Here is a 15,382-nt window from a genome sequence, read left to right as displayed (position 1 = left end):
TTAGAATTGTCAAGACCTAGAAAGAACAGTATCTCCCTTTCTGTTTTTCCAATTCTTTGGAGAGAAAAAAAGTAAGTTAAAAACCACATTGCCAATTGCCACTGGAAAGAGGCAACGCAATGTGCAAGGCACTGAGGCCCTCAGCTATGCTTAGTCCTAACTTTTGGTGTGTCCTGGTGCTTGCTGGGTCCTGCTCAGTCTGCTCTTGATTATTGCTCTAAAAAAAGGAACAGTCCACATCAGATCTTCTGAATTAGCACTGAGTTTTCTCAGCAGAAAGCCTATTCTTAATTTGAGTAGTGCAATTCGAGTAGTCCAGCAGCTTCTATGTGTAGTTGCTTTCACAAAATTGTTACCATGGGCAATTTAAGTGGGTGGCTATTTAGAACTTTGTGGCAGGGCCGTCTTGAGGGGAAGGTCAAGATGGCGGCCGTCTCCATTTCACCTACAGAAACTGACTGGACTGGAAGTTTACTGTTACCTCAACACTAACACTTCCACCACACCTGATGGTGGCACGTTAGCTTAAGGAGTGCAGGGCTGGCTGTGTGGCACACATACCTCTGCCCCCAGCAGAAGGGAGCTTCTTCTGATGCTCCTCATACACTTCAGTACCTGCCACCTGAGGCAGCTTCTCACTCTGCCTTATAGTAGGGCTGGCCCTCCCTGGTAATGTGGCAGGAGCTTTAAAGGGATGAGTCTTGATGTAAATCTTTGAGGTGATTGTCCTCCCTCAGAGTAAGAACCTTCCATGACTCAGTTTTTGCAGTGAATTTGGGTCATTGTATTTGCTCACTTCAACACCTTATCAATTTTATGTACCCCCCCTTTTACCCTAAGAACTGGCAAATGTTTCTTGTTTTCATCTTAACCAAAGAGCTGCTCCAGTTTCTTAATTTTTTCATTCCAGCAAAAATGTTATAACTAGGTGGAATAGGCACAGACCACTTATTCTTAGCATATCATTATTTTTAGTGGTGGCTTTACTGTTTCTGTTCTTTTCCCTTTCCTTTTGGTTGTTGTTAAAGAATTATAATAAGACAGAACCCATTTGCCATGCTTAGCATTCCTTGTAGCACCCTCCTCTTCTGCTGAATCATCCGCTCGAAGATGCTGCAGACACTGTGGGATTCTGTTAGTTTGCTATGTAACTGCTGCAAATGAGGCTGAGGATTTGAACCAAGGGGTAGCAAAGGGCCATAGTAGCTCGTTGTTGTTCCTTAATGCTTCAGTAGTCAAGCTGTACCAGCCACCATTTTTGTTAGGGGTTAATGGCCTGCAGTATGGACAGGGCCCAAACCCAAAGTGGACGGGACCAAGTCAGGTGTGCAGACATTGGCACACACACGTGCGCACACACATAGGTTTTGAAACGAAGTGGGCTGACTGCTGAAGCGTTTTGGGACGCTGCATGCGCCTCTCTGAGATCCTAATTTAGAGCTAGTGATTTCGTTGTTCCCGCAAGGGGACAATGACAATAAAGATTTATTCTATTCTATTTCACTGCACTCAGGGCCAGCCCAACCTGAGGCAAAGGACAAGATGTACCCCTCCAAACAAAATTCTGTGCGCGGAATCCAGCTGGACTGGCAGCTGAATCTTACTTCACCAGTAGTGGAGGACAGCGGCCTCCACCACATGTGAGTGTGGCAGGCTCTTTCAGGGGGCAAAGGCATATCTCTGTCCCTTGGTACCTTGCCACCACTGCCCAACCACCTGGTGCCTGAAGCAGCTGCCTCACTCGGTCTAACGGAAGGGCTGGCGCTGGCTGTGCTACCAAGAGTGCCAAACTATTTGCCTCCAACTATGGGTTACTCCAGGGGTGGGGGTTGGCAATGCGGGCTGTTGCCCCTTTAGCAACCTCCAGATTCCAAGCTTTCGGTTTTATTTCGTTCTTCAAAGAGAGTGTTTTCTAGCTTTTGTAGGGATAAAAGGCAAATGTTCTTCTCACTTTTGTGTGCGAGAAATTAGAAATTAGAAAATAGACTGTGCCCCACTGTGTTTTACTTGGTTTTACTTACTGTGTTTTACTTTGTCCTGGCCTGGAAAAACACCCCGCAGATGCCCAGGCCTCCAGTCTTCGTTCTGCCTTTATATTTGTAAGTAAAACAGATATTACAGAATGCTGCAAGTCCCCATTGATCTTTCCTTCGAAAGGAAGTCATATCCCCAGGTTAGCGCTATGCCTGGAACTTCTTCCTACCCAGCAAAGTGAGGAGCATGTGATAGTACCAAGTAAAATTTATATAGCAGAGACTAGGCAACCTGGAATCATTTTATGTGTCCTGGGGGTGTCTTTTCCTGGTGTTTGGCATCCCATGTTTATACATATTGCATAATGTTTGAGCTGCAAAGGAGGAATTGAGAGAAGGGCTGTAGTTCAGTGGTAGAGCCTTCCTTGCATGCCAAATGTCCTAGGTTCAAATCCCTGACATTTCCATGTAGGACTGGGAAAGAAATGCTGGTTGTTGTTTTTGTGTGTGTGTTTGGCAGGTTCATTCTGCAGCATGTCCTTGATTTAATAATAGAGTATCGGGGTGGATTTGTACTGGATAGTCCATGCATCCTTCTGCTTTATTCATTGGCTTTGCAGTGCTCCCGCAATGTTACTGCTACTATTGCTGTTTGGAGGGGCACCGTTGAGTTATTATTGTGCAACAAAAGCGAGACACCCGCCTGTGGGGATGTTCATGATATAAAAAGTCACAGGATTTTAGCAGGAAGCTGCAGGATATGAACGTACTGGGAATGAGGCAATATGCCTACCTTGAAACCTTTGCAGGTGCAAATAGTATGGAAAGTAAGGTCGTGTGTAACTGCCCTGATACCACAAATCACAGAATCATAGAATCAAAGAGTTGGAAGGGACCATTAGGATCATCTAGTCCAATCCCCTGCAGTGCAGGAATCTCACCCAACGTGGTGCTCGAACCCAAGACCCTGAGATTAAAAATTTCATGCTCTGCTGACTGTGCTATAATCATGAATGCACAATACAAAGCAAAGTGAAATGGGGGGTGGGGGTGGGGGTGGGAACTGTCCTGAAACCATGCAGAGCTGCTGCCAGTCAGTGTAGTAGACAATACTAAGGTAGATGGACCAGTGGTCTGACTCGGTATAAAGTAGCTTTCTTCTATTAACCAAAATCCACAAATGCCCTTTCGGTTGATTGGGGTTGGAAATTGCTAATTGCTTAAGTTCAAGCACAGCAGCAGCTTGTGTGGTTTAAGTAGTTTATGGACTGCTTGGAGATTAATTGTTGCTTAATATATTGGCTGAATGATACTTCGCAGGGATGCGGGTGGGTGTACAGCAAGGGCAAGATTTGAGTTAAAGAGTTTTAGTGACTTTTAAAAACATCTCATAGGGCACGTATAATATGCTACTGTGTTGGTTTCTGCCATTCTTGGTAAATGCTCAATTAGCAGGAATAATTGCCTCATGGGTGTTTGTTTTCTGTTTTCACTTCAGATAGTCGTTTGGAAGAGATACAGTGACTTTAAGAAATTGCACAAAGAACTCTGGCAGATTCATAAACACTTATTCAGGCAGACAGAATTGTTTCCTCCTTTTGCTAAAGCAATAGTATTTGGTAAGCATATATACTTTTTTAATTTTTTTTTGCTAAAATCATTTGGGAATGATTGGTGAATAAATCTGGATTTTCAGAGTTCTGTATTGTGCTAGCATTGTTTTGATTCTGCCAAAAGCAACATAGTAACTGAAGTATATTGTGTGTGATCAGTTTAATAATAATAATAATAATAATAATAATAATAATAAATACCCCACACATCTGGGTGGGTTTCCCCAGCCACTCTTTTAAATACTAGTAACTGGTGTTGCATAAAGAAACAAAAACCCACAAACCTCTCTTCACCCCCTACGCTGGGTCTATAATATTTGCTAAGATTTAGTAGTGACTGTAGAAACTTAGACATAAATGATAGTGCAGATCTGCAAACTTGGCAGGGAGACACTTCTGTGGATTCAGTGTAGACCCAACACTACCTAATATTTTCTTTCATATTTAATATTTTCTTTCATATTTTCATATCCAGGAGCTTCTTAAGCTTTTCTTGTTACTTCCATCTTTTGTGGAGATTCCCCCTCCCTTTTATTTTCGAAATGCACCAATGTTAACCATAATTTCTGCATGGTCTTTTTTTCTTTTCTTTTTTAATAACCACATGGTTAGCTCCAAACCACAGTTGTCTGTTGTGCTGATCTGTGAGTTGAGACAACTGTGGTTAGTCATGTGTTAGCTCTGAAAAATGATTAGGAAAGCTTGAGGCTGCAAGGCATTCCTGGTATTATAACCCCAATTGCATGGAAAGCGTTTCTATACTTCCAAGTGTGATTATCTTCTTAAAAATAAGAAAGTTTAGTATTTCTTCCAAGTTAGGGCAGAGGGGGCTCACCTGGCGGGTCAGAGCCACAGTGTTAGCTTCTTGGTAGCAGGGTTGGTGCTGCTTACCAGGGAGGTGGAGAATATTGGGAGGGTGGCATGTTGCAAATGCACTTGTGGAGTGCCGGATTGACTTCACCACTGCCCTCACACACTGCACTGACCTCTCTGCTACCTCCCCTTCCCAGGAAGTGACAGCAATGCCGCAGCCAGAAATATATCATTGTGGCTCTGCCCGACTGGGCGAGCTGCTGTTGAATTAGAGGTGGCAAACATGGTGCCTTTCAAATGTTGTTGGACTGCAATACATATCTTCCCTGCCTATTGGCCACACTGGCTGGGACTGATGGGAGTTGGAGCCCAACATAAACTGAAGGCCACTTTGTTGGCTACCCTTGTACTCAATTAAACAAGAGAGGAATTGCTATGACAAAACAACCAGGATAAGAGAGAGAGCTAGCTTGGTCTCACAACTCCTGCTAGCACCAAGAATGAGCCTTGTATTAGGCTGCAGAAAGGCTTTTATCCTTTGAGCTTTGCAGTTTGTCTGGGTTTCTCTGTTGCAGAATAACATATTGGCTCAGACCGAATGGATTTTTTTTGTTTTTTGCAAGGCTCATGCCGAGGCTAGAACAGGATTGGGCCACACTTGGCTACCGAATTGCCACAGATCGTTAAGTTTTTAAAAATGTTTTTAAAGAGCTCAAGGACATGATGCTGATGTGCTCAAAAGACTTGGCAAGGAGAGAGGGGGGCCAACCTATTTCTATAATGTAAAAGTCACCCTGGTTAGTATACAGAGCTGCTGAGCAAGTGGTCCAAAAGCAAGTGACAAAATTATTGCATCGCTGAAGTGGCAGGCAGCTGTGACGTTTGAAATACATGCACCAGGGCTTCCCTGATTTCTTGTTGCAATTGCACCTCTTCCTGCTGAATGCAAAAGCCATATTTGTGGTGGGGACCATAGTTCAGTAGAAGAGAACCTGGTGCCATCTTTGCATTCTTCTGTCAGGTAGCAGCGATATGAATCACCTCTGTGCCACACTCAGTAGAGGCTTAAAGGTAGCAAGTCGAGGACCCACTTAGAAATGTGCCATATGTACAAATAGTGATGCCACCCATCAAACTATATTCATTATTAGGGACTTCGCTTTTGCTCTCTTTGCTCACCAACCCCACCTGCCCCCTACCAACCCCTCTTGCCAAAGCCACACACACCTTCTGCTAGAGCTCCCTAAACTTCCTCAGTTCACCTAGGCCACCCGCTCACTTGCTTGCCCCACCAACCCACCTCTTCTAAGCACCCACCATCTCTGAGGGGTTTCTGAGAAAGAAGCCTGCTAGCCTGGAGGTGGGGTGGGTGGGTGATGAAGGAGAGAACAAAGCTTCTTTCTCCCCTTCATTTATCCACCTGCCAATGCTGTGGGAAGTGTGAGAAAGAAACCTGCCCACTGGCCTGGGCTGCCAGTCTGCCTATTGGCCTGCCCACCTGCCTCCATCTCCAGTTCCCTCCCGCCAAGCATGCTTGAGAGCCCAGTTTGTCCTCATGTTGCAGTTCACTGCCCCACCTGTCTATGGCCAAGTGAACTACAGTGTGATAACATTCGTAGATTTTCATTACTGTATACGTATAGAAAGACATGTTTGGTGATATTGGAGTATGTACTTTCCCATGTATATTTGGCTAAGTTCTCTGCTGCGTGTTGGAAGTTATATAGCACATAGTTCAGATACTATATATACACCTGTATACTTTTTGCCCTGTCTTTCTATGAAAATACTGATATTTTCAGATGGCCAGCTACACTATGCCCTAAAAGTTCTAGAGCATCTCCTGCCTTTTATTCACCTAAAGTTCATTAAAATCAGCCCAGGAGGCCCTGACCAACCCCCCCCTATTGTTATGTTATCCTGCTGGAAGGAATTTTTAAATTTTGTTTCCACTACGTCAGACCAACACGACTCCCTACCTGTAACTTCTTCCCAATGACTCTCTCCGTTGGGAATCCCCTCCCCAGAGAGGGATATCTGGTTGGCTTCCTTTTATCATTGATCTTTCAGAGGGTAGACAAAATCTTCCTGTTTAGGAAAGCATTCTGATTGCCACATTAGCTGGTGAGATTGTGACTTTTTTTTCCTGCTTTTTGCAAGCTGTATAAACGATTTGTTGTGTTAAACTGCTTTATTGTTGTTTATCCGTTTATATGATTATGCCAGCCATTGTGAGAGGCATGTGCTGATCATGGAGGGTAGCAGTATTAAAACATCTAAGTTGGCAAGTATGATTCCATCCTACTGGGTACAGTGGGCTGGTAAGGGCAGAAGGTGTTTGTAAGTCGCTTTGGGTTGCCTTGGGCAAGGCAAAGTGGCTAACATATTTAATAAAGAATAAGAATAAGATATTAGGATGCCATTGAAAGTGATTGTTGTTCTCTAAATCCCAGGTTGTTGTTTTTTGCCTTAAATTTTGAATTAATTGGATAATAATTTAGCCAATCTGGCATATATTCTTTCATCTCTTCTATTCCCCCCCCATTTTTGTTTCTCCTTCTGAAAAATCTAATAGCTCATTGTAGGTACCCCATTTATCCCCTATGTTAATTTTACATTTGACTTCCAAATCTGAAGTGTCAGGGCTCCCTCTCCCCAGAGAAACTTGCGAACTTGGGAATTGGGTGAGGGCTGCCCTCTTCTTTCTTAATAAAAAAGGTGAGCTTGTTTTTCAACTGCTGATCCCAGAGGAGTTTCAAGGTTGGCAGAAGCACAGATCAGCTCAATGAGAACTGATCATGCTCAGGGAGCATGGGATGTTGAATGTCTGTTGGTGGTGGGGGAAGCAGGGAGGGTGGAATGGGGTGTCTTGGAAGAGGTCATGACTGGCTGGCTGGGCTGGTGCTGTGAACAGGAGCACTTGATGCTGCAACATTTTGTTGCAGGCCCCATTTCTCTAATGGAATTCCCAGCATGCTTGTAATAATACAGCAATTCTGAGGAGTTCCCTAAAGGAAGCAATGATAAACAGAACAGCCCCCCCCCTTCAAACCATCATCTCCTCACCTCCCTGGATGCTTTTATTGAGTTGCATGAGCAAGATTAGAAGCCTGGGTAAAATGTGCTCTGAAAGTGGCATTGTTTAATTTCTCTGCTCAAGCAGAGGTTGTAAAATATTCAATGGGTTTTGTGGGTTTTGGATGTGTGTGTGTGTTTTCTAACAACAGCTTGCATCAGGAACAAGAGTTGGCAAGAGTGAGAGCAGAATAGAAGGGTGGACGAATATTTGGAAGGAGGAGAGTAAGACTGGAATGTTTTGCGCATTTGGAATAGTAAAATTAAGGAAATGCGCCTGACAATTATTGCTTGTTAGTTTTCTCTCATTTTTTTTTTGAAAAAGCAAAAACTAATTCCCTGCTTTCAAGACATTTTCTAACACAAAATAGGGGCGAAAACCTATTGTTATGTGCTCCTTTGTTCTGTAGACTTTCCCAGTCAAGGATGATGGGGGTTGGAATCCATTTGTTGGATACCATGTTGGCTAGCCCTGTCTTGGTGTATACTGTATATGGAACAGAATATCCACAGAACAGTTAACCAAAGTACCCCGCGTTGAAAGAAAGGGCTGTAGCGTGGAAGGCAGTGCTAGTTACCACTGGACCAGAGCCCACCAAACGTCTGCAGGCCAACCTAAACGCATTCCCTGAGTGCCAGTCCTTACGTCGCGAGGCAAGTTATTAAGCCTTCAAAAACTACTAGGGGCCAAGCTGATCTTCCCTTTATGGAAATAATCTCAAAAGGAGGGGAACACAGTCCTCTTCCAGCAAGGCTGAGTTCTCTGGGTGATGAGGGAAGCCAGAGTGTGCCCATTCTCCTCTCCTCACCTCCGTAGCCGCACAGCAACTTGAATAAATGTTTTCTAAATACTTCTGTAGCCTGGAAGAGCTGCTACATTCCTTTCTCTTTACACCCTGTCCCCCTTTGCAAAATGGGTGGAGAGCTAAGAATTCCCCTGTTCCCACAAAGTTTCAAAGATAGAAAGCCAATGTATTGTTCTTTTGGTGCTGCTACAATAAAGACCTGTTCACCATGGGGTTATAATGAACCCTTTGATGATGTGGAAAGAGTTCATGCTGCTTTCCTCAATTTTGCTCGGACTTTTCCACCTTCTCCACCGGATAGACAATGCTGGCATGGAGCACGGAACCCAAAAGTTAATGACAATAGACCCAGCTGCTCAGCTTTCTTTGATCTTCAGTCCTGCTCCCAGATCTAGCTCCAGCAAAGTAACTTACAACCCCGTATGCACCTTGTCGTGAAATTATGTATGTTTCTATCACTGGTTCTGGTAAAGCATTATGGGAGATTGCAAAGCCTGATGGGACTCTGGCTCTGGTAAAGAAACCTGGCTGGGAATCTTAACTTTTGAACTCCGGAAAGGAGGATTTTCTTATCCCCTTTCTACTCTTTGATTTAGTGTGAAAAGCCGCAACCTTGCAGCTGGTAAATTTTCACATTCCTGTGATAAGCAATTAGGGAGGAAAGGTCCTCCGGTGTGCTTGAGAACCAAGGAAGTTAATTGCCCTATTGGGTGATTAATGAGTAAACACAAGACATCTGTAGAATCTCCCTAATTGATTGACAGGATCAACGTTTGTTAAATCCTTTGATTGGTCCATTTGAATGTAAAGCCAACGTGGATTGGATAACCATCTACAATTCCACGTGGGGTCAGGCAGACGCCCTGGAGGCTCCCTTGAGCATTTAAGTCCGAAAGAGAATGTTAGTTTGTTCAGCAACATGACTTGGAAGGTGTGCCTTTTGTTGTCTGTTCCGCTATTTCTAACAGCCTGAGGATGCTAAAGGCTGTGAGCTGCAGTTTGCCGGATGGAAAGACTCAGCTGTGATTCCTACCTTCTTCTAAGTATATATTAGTAAGTTAGCTTGCTTTTTTGTTTTAAGTTTGTAACTCCTTTCTTGAGAATTGCTATATTCTGTTTGTTTAACTATCTTTTATAATAAATAGTTAAAAGGTATTTTGTGGGTTTTGTCCTTCTTTGGTTACATTGCCAATCCAGTCCTTAGCTGCTCAGCCTTCTACCGGACTATCGTTAAATATTAAAGTTCAATTTACTTGGTTAAAGTAAATTGATGGTGGCAGCCTATCAGAACCTCTTAGAGTAACCGGGTACAGCTTAGTCATCCTCGGAAAGGGTGCCCTGTCCACCTCTGGAGAGAGGTTGGGGGATGCAAAGGGGAGGAGAGACGAAAGGTGCCCGGTGCTCTAACATGACACACCTACTCAAAAGTGAGTGCTTCTGAGTTACTCTTAGGTAAGTGTGCATGTCAGAGGGTAGCCTTAATCAATATTTTAAATTCCTGTTCCCTTTCCTTGTGAGGTTCTCTCCAAGTGGCTTTTGAATGATTACAAATGTTACATGAAAGATCCTTTCCCTCTGCAACTTGGTCTCTACAGCTCACGTCAGCCCCAGCCAGAATGGCCAATGCTGAGGGATAATGGGAGTTGTGGTGTCACAACATCTGCCGGATACCACATTGGCTGCTACTGCTTTATTCATTCATTGAAGAGACAGCTAATACACAATAACAAGCAATGATCCTAGTCAATGTGGCACAGAGCAATAATGCATCTCTCTCACTCAGAGGCAAAAGTCTTCTTAAAAACCCTAGACTGTGCAACTTTTCTAAATGGCCAAAGTGAATTTGCCATAGTAACTGGTGTAGTCTTTTATATCTGACCCACGTTAGAAAGTCAGATACAGTCATACCTCGGTTTAAGTACGCCTCGGTTTGAGTATTTTCAGTTTTAGTACTCCGCGGACCTGTCTGGAATGGATTAATCCACTTTCCATTACTTTCAGTGGGAAAGTTCGCTTCAGGTTAAGTACAGACTTCTGGAACCAATTGTGTTTGTAAACCAAGGTATCACTGTATAAAAACCAGGCGCAAAATGGCTCCTAAAACCAAGGTTTCAGTTGCCAGAACTGAATGTCTAGTTGCCATTTTTGGGCAAGCTGACTGTAAACATCATTTTTCAAATGATGGACTGACTGTGATTGATTCTCAGTTAACCATCTGGCTAGTTCAGACGGGAATATAGCTGCGAAGTCTCCTGCTGAAAATGCGGGATCAGCAGCGGCGCGGCACTGGAAGTTGCTTCTATGCATGTCCAGACATGCATAGAAGCGACTTCCGGTGCCACGCTTCCCTTGTCTGGGCACCGGAAATCGGGCGGCGCCGGCACCCAAAATGGAGCCACCCTGGCAGGTAGGAAATCCGGGGGATTTACAGGATTTTTTCCAATCCAGGCTGTCAGCGGGAAACGGTTTAAAATAAGGGGTTTCCTGCGAAAAACGGGAGACTTGGCAGCTATGGACGGGAAGCGGGTGGCACTGTGGGTTAAACCACAGAGCCTTGGGCTTGCTGATCAGAAGGTTGGCAGTTTGAATACCCACGACGGGGTGAGCTCCTGTTGCTCGGTCCCAGCTTCTGCCAACCTAGCAGTTCGAAAGCACGTCAAAGTGCAAGTAGATAAATAGGTACCGCTCCAGCAGGAAGGTAAACGGCGTTTCCGTGCGCTGCTCTGGTTCGCCAGAAGCGGCTTTGTCATGCTGGCCACATGACCTGGAAGCTGTACGCCGGCTCCCTCGGCCAATAGAGTGAGATGAGCACCGCAATCCCAGAGTCGGTCACGACTGGACCTAATGGTCAGGGGTCCCTTTACCTTTACCTTTAGTTCAGATGACAAACTTGAGCTAGGCTTAGAACTTGGAGAACTTCAAGAAGAAAAGCCACTTGACCCAGGGACAGTCCACAAATATATTGGCCTATTCCTAACCCTCTCTTTTAATGGTGACACAGACCATTCATAACGTAAGAACATTCTTCACAACTGTGAGCGGGGCAGTGGGGTGGGGTATGTGAAGACAAACGACGACAGTTAACTATAACGTCGTTCACTGAGCTCCTGCTCAGGCTGCACAGAAAAAGCATTTTAGTTCCTGCAATTCATTCTGATTGTGCAGATAAAATATAACGGATAGAATTCTACAGGGTGTGGTTATTAGTGTGTGAAAGCAGTCCAGATCCAAGGATCCCCAGGCAGGCACCTCCGGATGGTGGAGATGTTGGACGCCAACCGAGCGCCCAGGCATCTTGACTTGGTCTCAAGCGACTCATAACCAGGTGCAAAATGCGCCAACGCCCGGCCAATTCCGAACACTGTTTATGACACTACAGTGAAAAGTCCTTGAAGGGCTCTTTCAGTGTACAGTGGTACCTCGGGTTACAAACGCTTCAGGTTAAAAATGCTTCTGGTTACAAACTCCGCTAACCCAGAAATAGTACCTCAGGTTAAGAACTTTGCTTCAGGATGAGAACAGAAATCATGCTCCGGTGGCGCGGCAGCAGCAGGAGGCCCCATTAGCTAAAGTGGTGCTTCAGGTTAAGAACAGTTTCAGGTTAAGAACGGACCTCCGGAACGAATTAAGTTCTTAACCAGAGGTACCACTGCATAAAGTTAAGAACACAAGAAGAGGCTGGCTTCTGGATCAGGCCCGTGGCCTGTTTCATCCAACACCCTCTGCTCATAGCAGCCAGTCAGATGCTAACAGGAAGCCTGCAAGCAGGACTCCAATCGCATTGGCACCCTCCCCTCTCACAGTTTTAGCAACTGGTATTCAGAAGCACAATGTATCCTGCTATGGAGGCAAAGCATAGCTATGGTGGTTAGCAGGCTTACCTTCCATGCACCTGTCTCATTCTTTTTTAAAGGTTGTATTTTTAATATGTTTTCCCAAAGAGATACATTGGATGGAAAATAGCATAACCAAGGAACATTACAGCTACAATCTAAATAAAAGTGTCTTTCCATCAGGGTTTGGGAAGTGTGTTTCTGCTAGTCATGTGGAAGTGTGCGAAGCAAGACAAAGCCTTCAAACTGCTTCCATGATGGCTGGAACTCGGCCACTCCTGTAAGATTTTGTCAGGCATTATCCAGAGCCTTTCAAGCCTGTTTCTGCAAAGATAAGGGACATAACACCAGTCTTGAAAGACCTGCATTGGCTCCCAGTATGTTTCCGAGCACAATTCAAAATGTTGGTGCTGACTTTTAAAGCCCTAAACGGCCTCGGCCCAGTATACCTGAAGGAGCATTTTCACTCCCATTTTCACTCCCACTGAAGTCCAGCTCTGAAGGCTTTTTGGTGGTTCCCTCACTGCCAGAAGTGAGGTTACAGAAAACCAGGCAGAGGGCCTTCTCAGTAGTGGCACCTGCCCTGTGGAACACCCTCTCATCAGATGTCAAAGGAAATAAACAACTAACTGACTTTTAGAAGGCATCTAATGCAGCCCTGTTTAGGGAAGTTTTTAATGTCTGATGTTTTATTGTATTTTTAATATTTTGTTGGAAGCTGCCCAGAGTGGCTGGGGAAACCCAGCCAGATGGGTGGGGTATAAATAATAAATTACTACTACTATTACTATTACTATTGCTATCATCATCATCATCATCATCATCTTAGCTACAAAGGTGAATTTATAATGTTATAAATGCATCATAAAAATGTGCATAAAAATGTGTAGAACAACAATCCAAAGTCTGAAAATTTCAATTGGGAGCTGTATTTTTTTTTATAGCTCCCCCCCATAGTGTTTTTTATATCTGTGTAGATCCAGCCAAGGTCTAAAAGCTTGCTTCCCTCTCACCCCTACAATGAAGGCTGGTGGGGTTGAGAAAGCTGAATTCATCACCCAATGCGAAAGATAAAGTATTTATGTAGCGTTTCTGAATATAAATCTTACTACCGTTTTGTGTTCTTGTTTTGGCCATCATGGTCATATTAACCACAGAAAAAAATGAAACCACTGTTAATATTATCTTTACATTAAAATTGACCAAAATACTACTATTTTGTATTCAACATACAAAAGGTGACAAAAGAATAAAACGAAAATACGCATTAGAGTACAAATGGTCAAGAGAGCTGATACATTTAAAGGCATCCAGATAAATGTTTAAATCAAATCATGCAATTAAATTATCGTGCTTTGCCACATTAGCCTCCATTAGTTTTTTTTCTCTGATTTTGGGCCGCCACTGCAAATCCCATAACTCTGTCTTATCTCGAAATTGTCAAAATCAGACAGCAGATACGGAATACATATATATTGCAATGAATCACATTTTTTGGAAACAGAAAAATAAAAAAAAAGTTGACTAGAACATTGCTGTGGAGTGGAGGACTCTTATTCACATAAGAACTTTTAATCCAGTGGGGGCTCTCTTTGATGGGGGGAGGAGGAGGAGGTGCCAGTTTCTGACATTTCCCCCTGCAGCTCCTGCAGCTCCAACTGTTCTGGGCAGTCCTCCAGCTCTCCGGAGCAGATTTCCAGGTTTGGGGGGGGGATGCACAGGGGCTGCAGGTGGGAGAGGAAAACGGGCGAAAATTGCCTTTGCTTCTGATGGGAGCATCCCATGAGCAGAATTCCATTCTACATCCATTCAAGCCTCTGCCTTTATGTTAGCTGAGGGCCCAACTACGTGTGATGTTAATGATGCGATTAGTAATCGCGCTGTGTGTCTTTAAAATTAAATAACTGTCTGGGGGGAGACCCACACCTGGTACCAAGATTGCAGCGTTCAGGAAGGTGAAATAGAATCTTTCCCTCTCCAGCTGCAAACTCTGTAAAATCCGCCCCCCCCCCCTCCACCCCAATCCTGGTGCAGCAATTACCATTAAGGGAAGGGAAATAAAAAGAAGAAGAATCCCATTGGCGCCTGGTATTTAATTTTTAACAATTGTGTCGTTGACTTACACGTGCAGTTAGAGCCTTTGCTAGGTGGTGATGCAGTCTGCGCAGGGTTAGGCCTGTAGCTAAGGCAGAACGTGGCCATCCATAATGTGACAAGGAAGATTAGAACATTTAGCTTCTGGAAACTGATGGACATATGCTTGTGTCTCTTGGCTAATCCGTAGTGTTGCTTCGCACATCTTTTGAAGAGGATGGAATCTTGGGTTCTGCGAGCCGCTGCCAGATTATATCATTTGATTGCAGAAGGCAGGATTGTAAGGGGGCATTTTGAGAAGTGTGAAGCTTGTCGCTGTCTCCCAAAGCGATCATGCGTCGTCTTCATAGATGCGGGGCTTTCTTCTCGTAGGGTGGTGGGTTGTTTGTTTGTTTTTTGACAAAGCAAGGAAAAGGCTTAATTGTTTCTCAGAATGTTGATGCTTTTTATGTTTCAGGGCGATTTGAAGAAGGCGTGATTGAAGAGAGGAGACAGTGCGCAGAAGACTTGCTTCAGTTCTCTGCCAACATCCCGGCGCTCTTTAACAGCAAGCAGCTTGAAGATTTCTTTAAGGTTAAATAACTTCTGAGCCGCTCCACGCCTCGTTAGTGACACAACTAGGCAGAATAAGCAACACCCTTGCTCTTTAAGGCAGCTACTCTTTGAGAGTCAGGTCAAGTCAACGTAAACAGGATCTCCCCTAGGGAGGGAGGAGGAGGAACCCGTTTAAAAAGGTTTATATGTGGGGTGGCGTTTGGCCAAGATGAGCTAAGAGTAGACCCATTGAAATGAAAGAAACCTAGTAAGTTACTGGTAGGTCCATTAATTTCAGCTTGTCTACTCTTGAGTAGAACTTAAGCCACATTCACACCATTCATTTAAAGCAGTATCATACCACTTCAAGCAGTCATGGCTTCCTCCAAAGGATTCTCGGAACTGTAGCTTGTTAAGGGTTCTGAGCAGTGCTTTTTCTAGAAAAAGAGGTGCTGGAAACTGTGAATGCCTCACTTGTTCTCTTATCATGGCAGTGGTGCCCACCTGAGAGCTGCCTGATCTGAGTTCTGGCAAGTTCTGGCTGAAAAAAGCCCTGGTTCTGAGAGTTGTTAAAAAGGTAAAGGTAAAGGACCCCTGACAGTTAAGTCCAGTCGCGAACGACTCTGGGGTTACGGCGCTCA

The 15,382-nt window shown here is 44.3% G+C and overlaps 1 protein-coding gene across 2 annotated transcripts in view; it reads left to right on the top strand.

Moving 5' to 3' along the window:
• RPS6KC1 (ribosomal protein S6 kinase C1) overlaps positions 1-15,382 on the top strand; it is a 92,996-nt gene that overhangs the window by 12,535 nt on the left and 65,079 nt on the right. Inside the window, exons 3-4 of one of the 2 annotated variants that reach the window (XM_035111304.2) lie at positions 3,472-3,592; positions 14,665-14,780. In XM_035111304.2, the coding sequence (XP_034967195.1) occupies positions 3,472-3,592; positions 14,665-14,780 (237 nt within the window). The remainder of the gene's footprint in view (positions 1-3,471; positions 3,593-14,664; positions 14,781-15,382) is intronic. The other variant, XM_035111306.2, reaches the window with a different exon arrangement.

The sequence above is a fragment of the Zootoca vivipara genome, chromosome 3 (assembly GCF_963506605.1).
Source record: "Zootoca vivipara chromosome 3, rZooViv1.1, whole genome shotgun sequence".
Classification (NCBI taxonomy): Eukaryota; Metazoa; Chordata; class Lepidosauria; order Squamata; family Lacertidae; genus Zootoca; species Zootoca vivipara.
The sequence above is the reverse complement of the archived record's forward strand: the minus strand, read 5'-3'. Positions and strand labels throughout refer to the sequence as shown.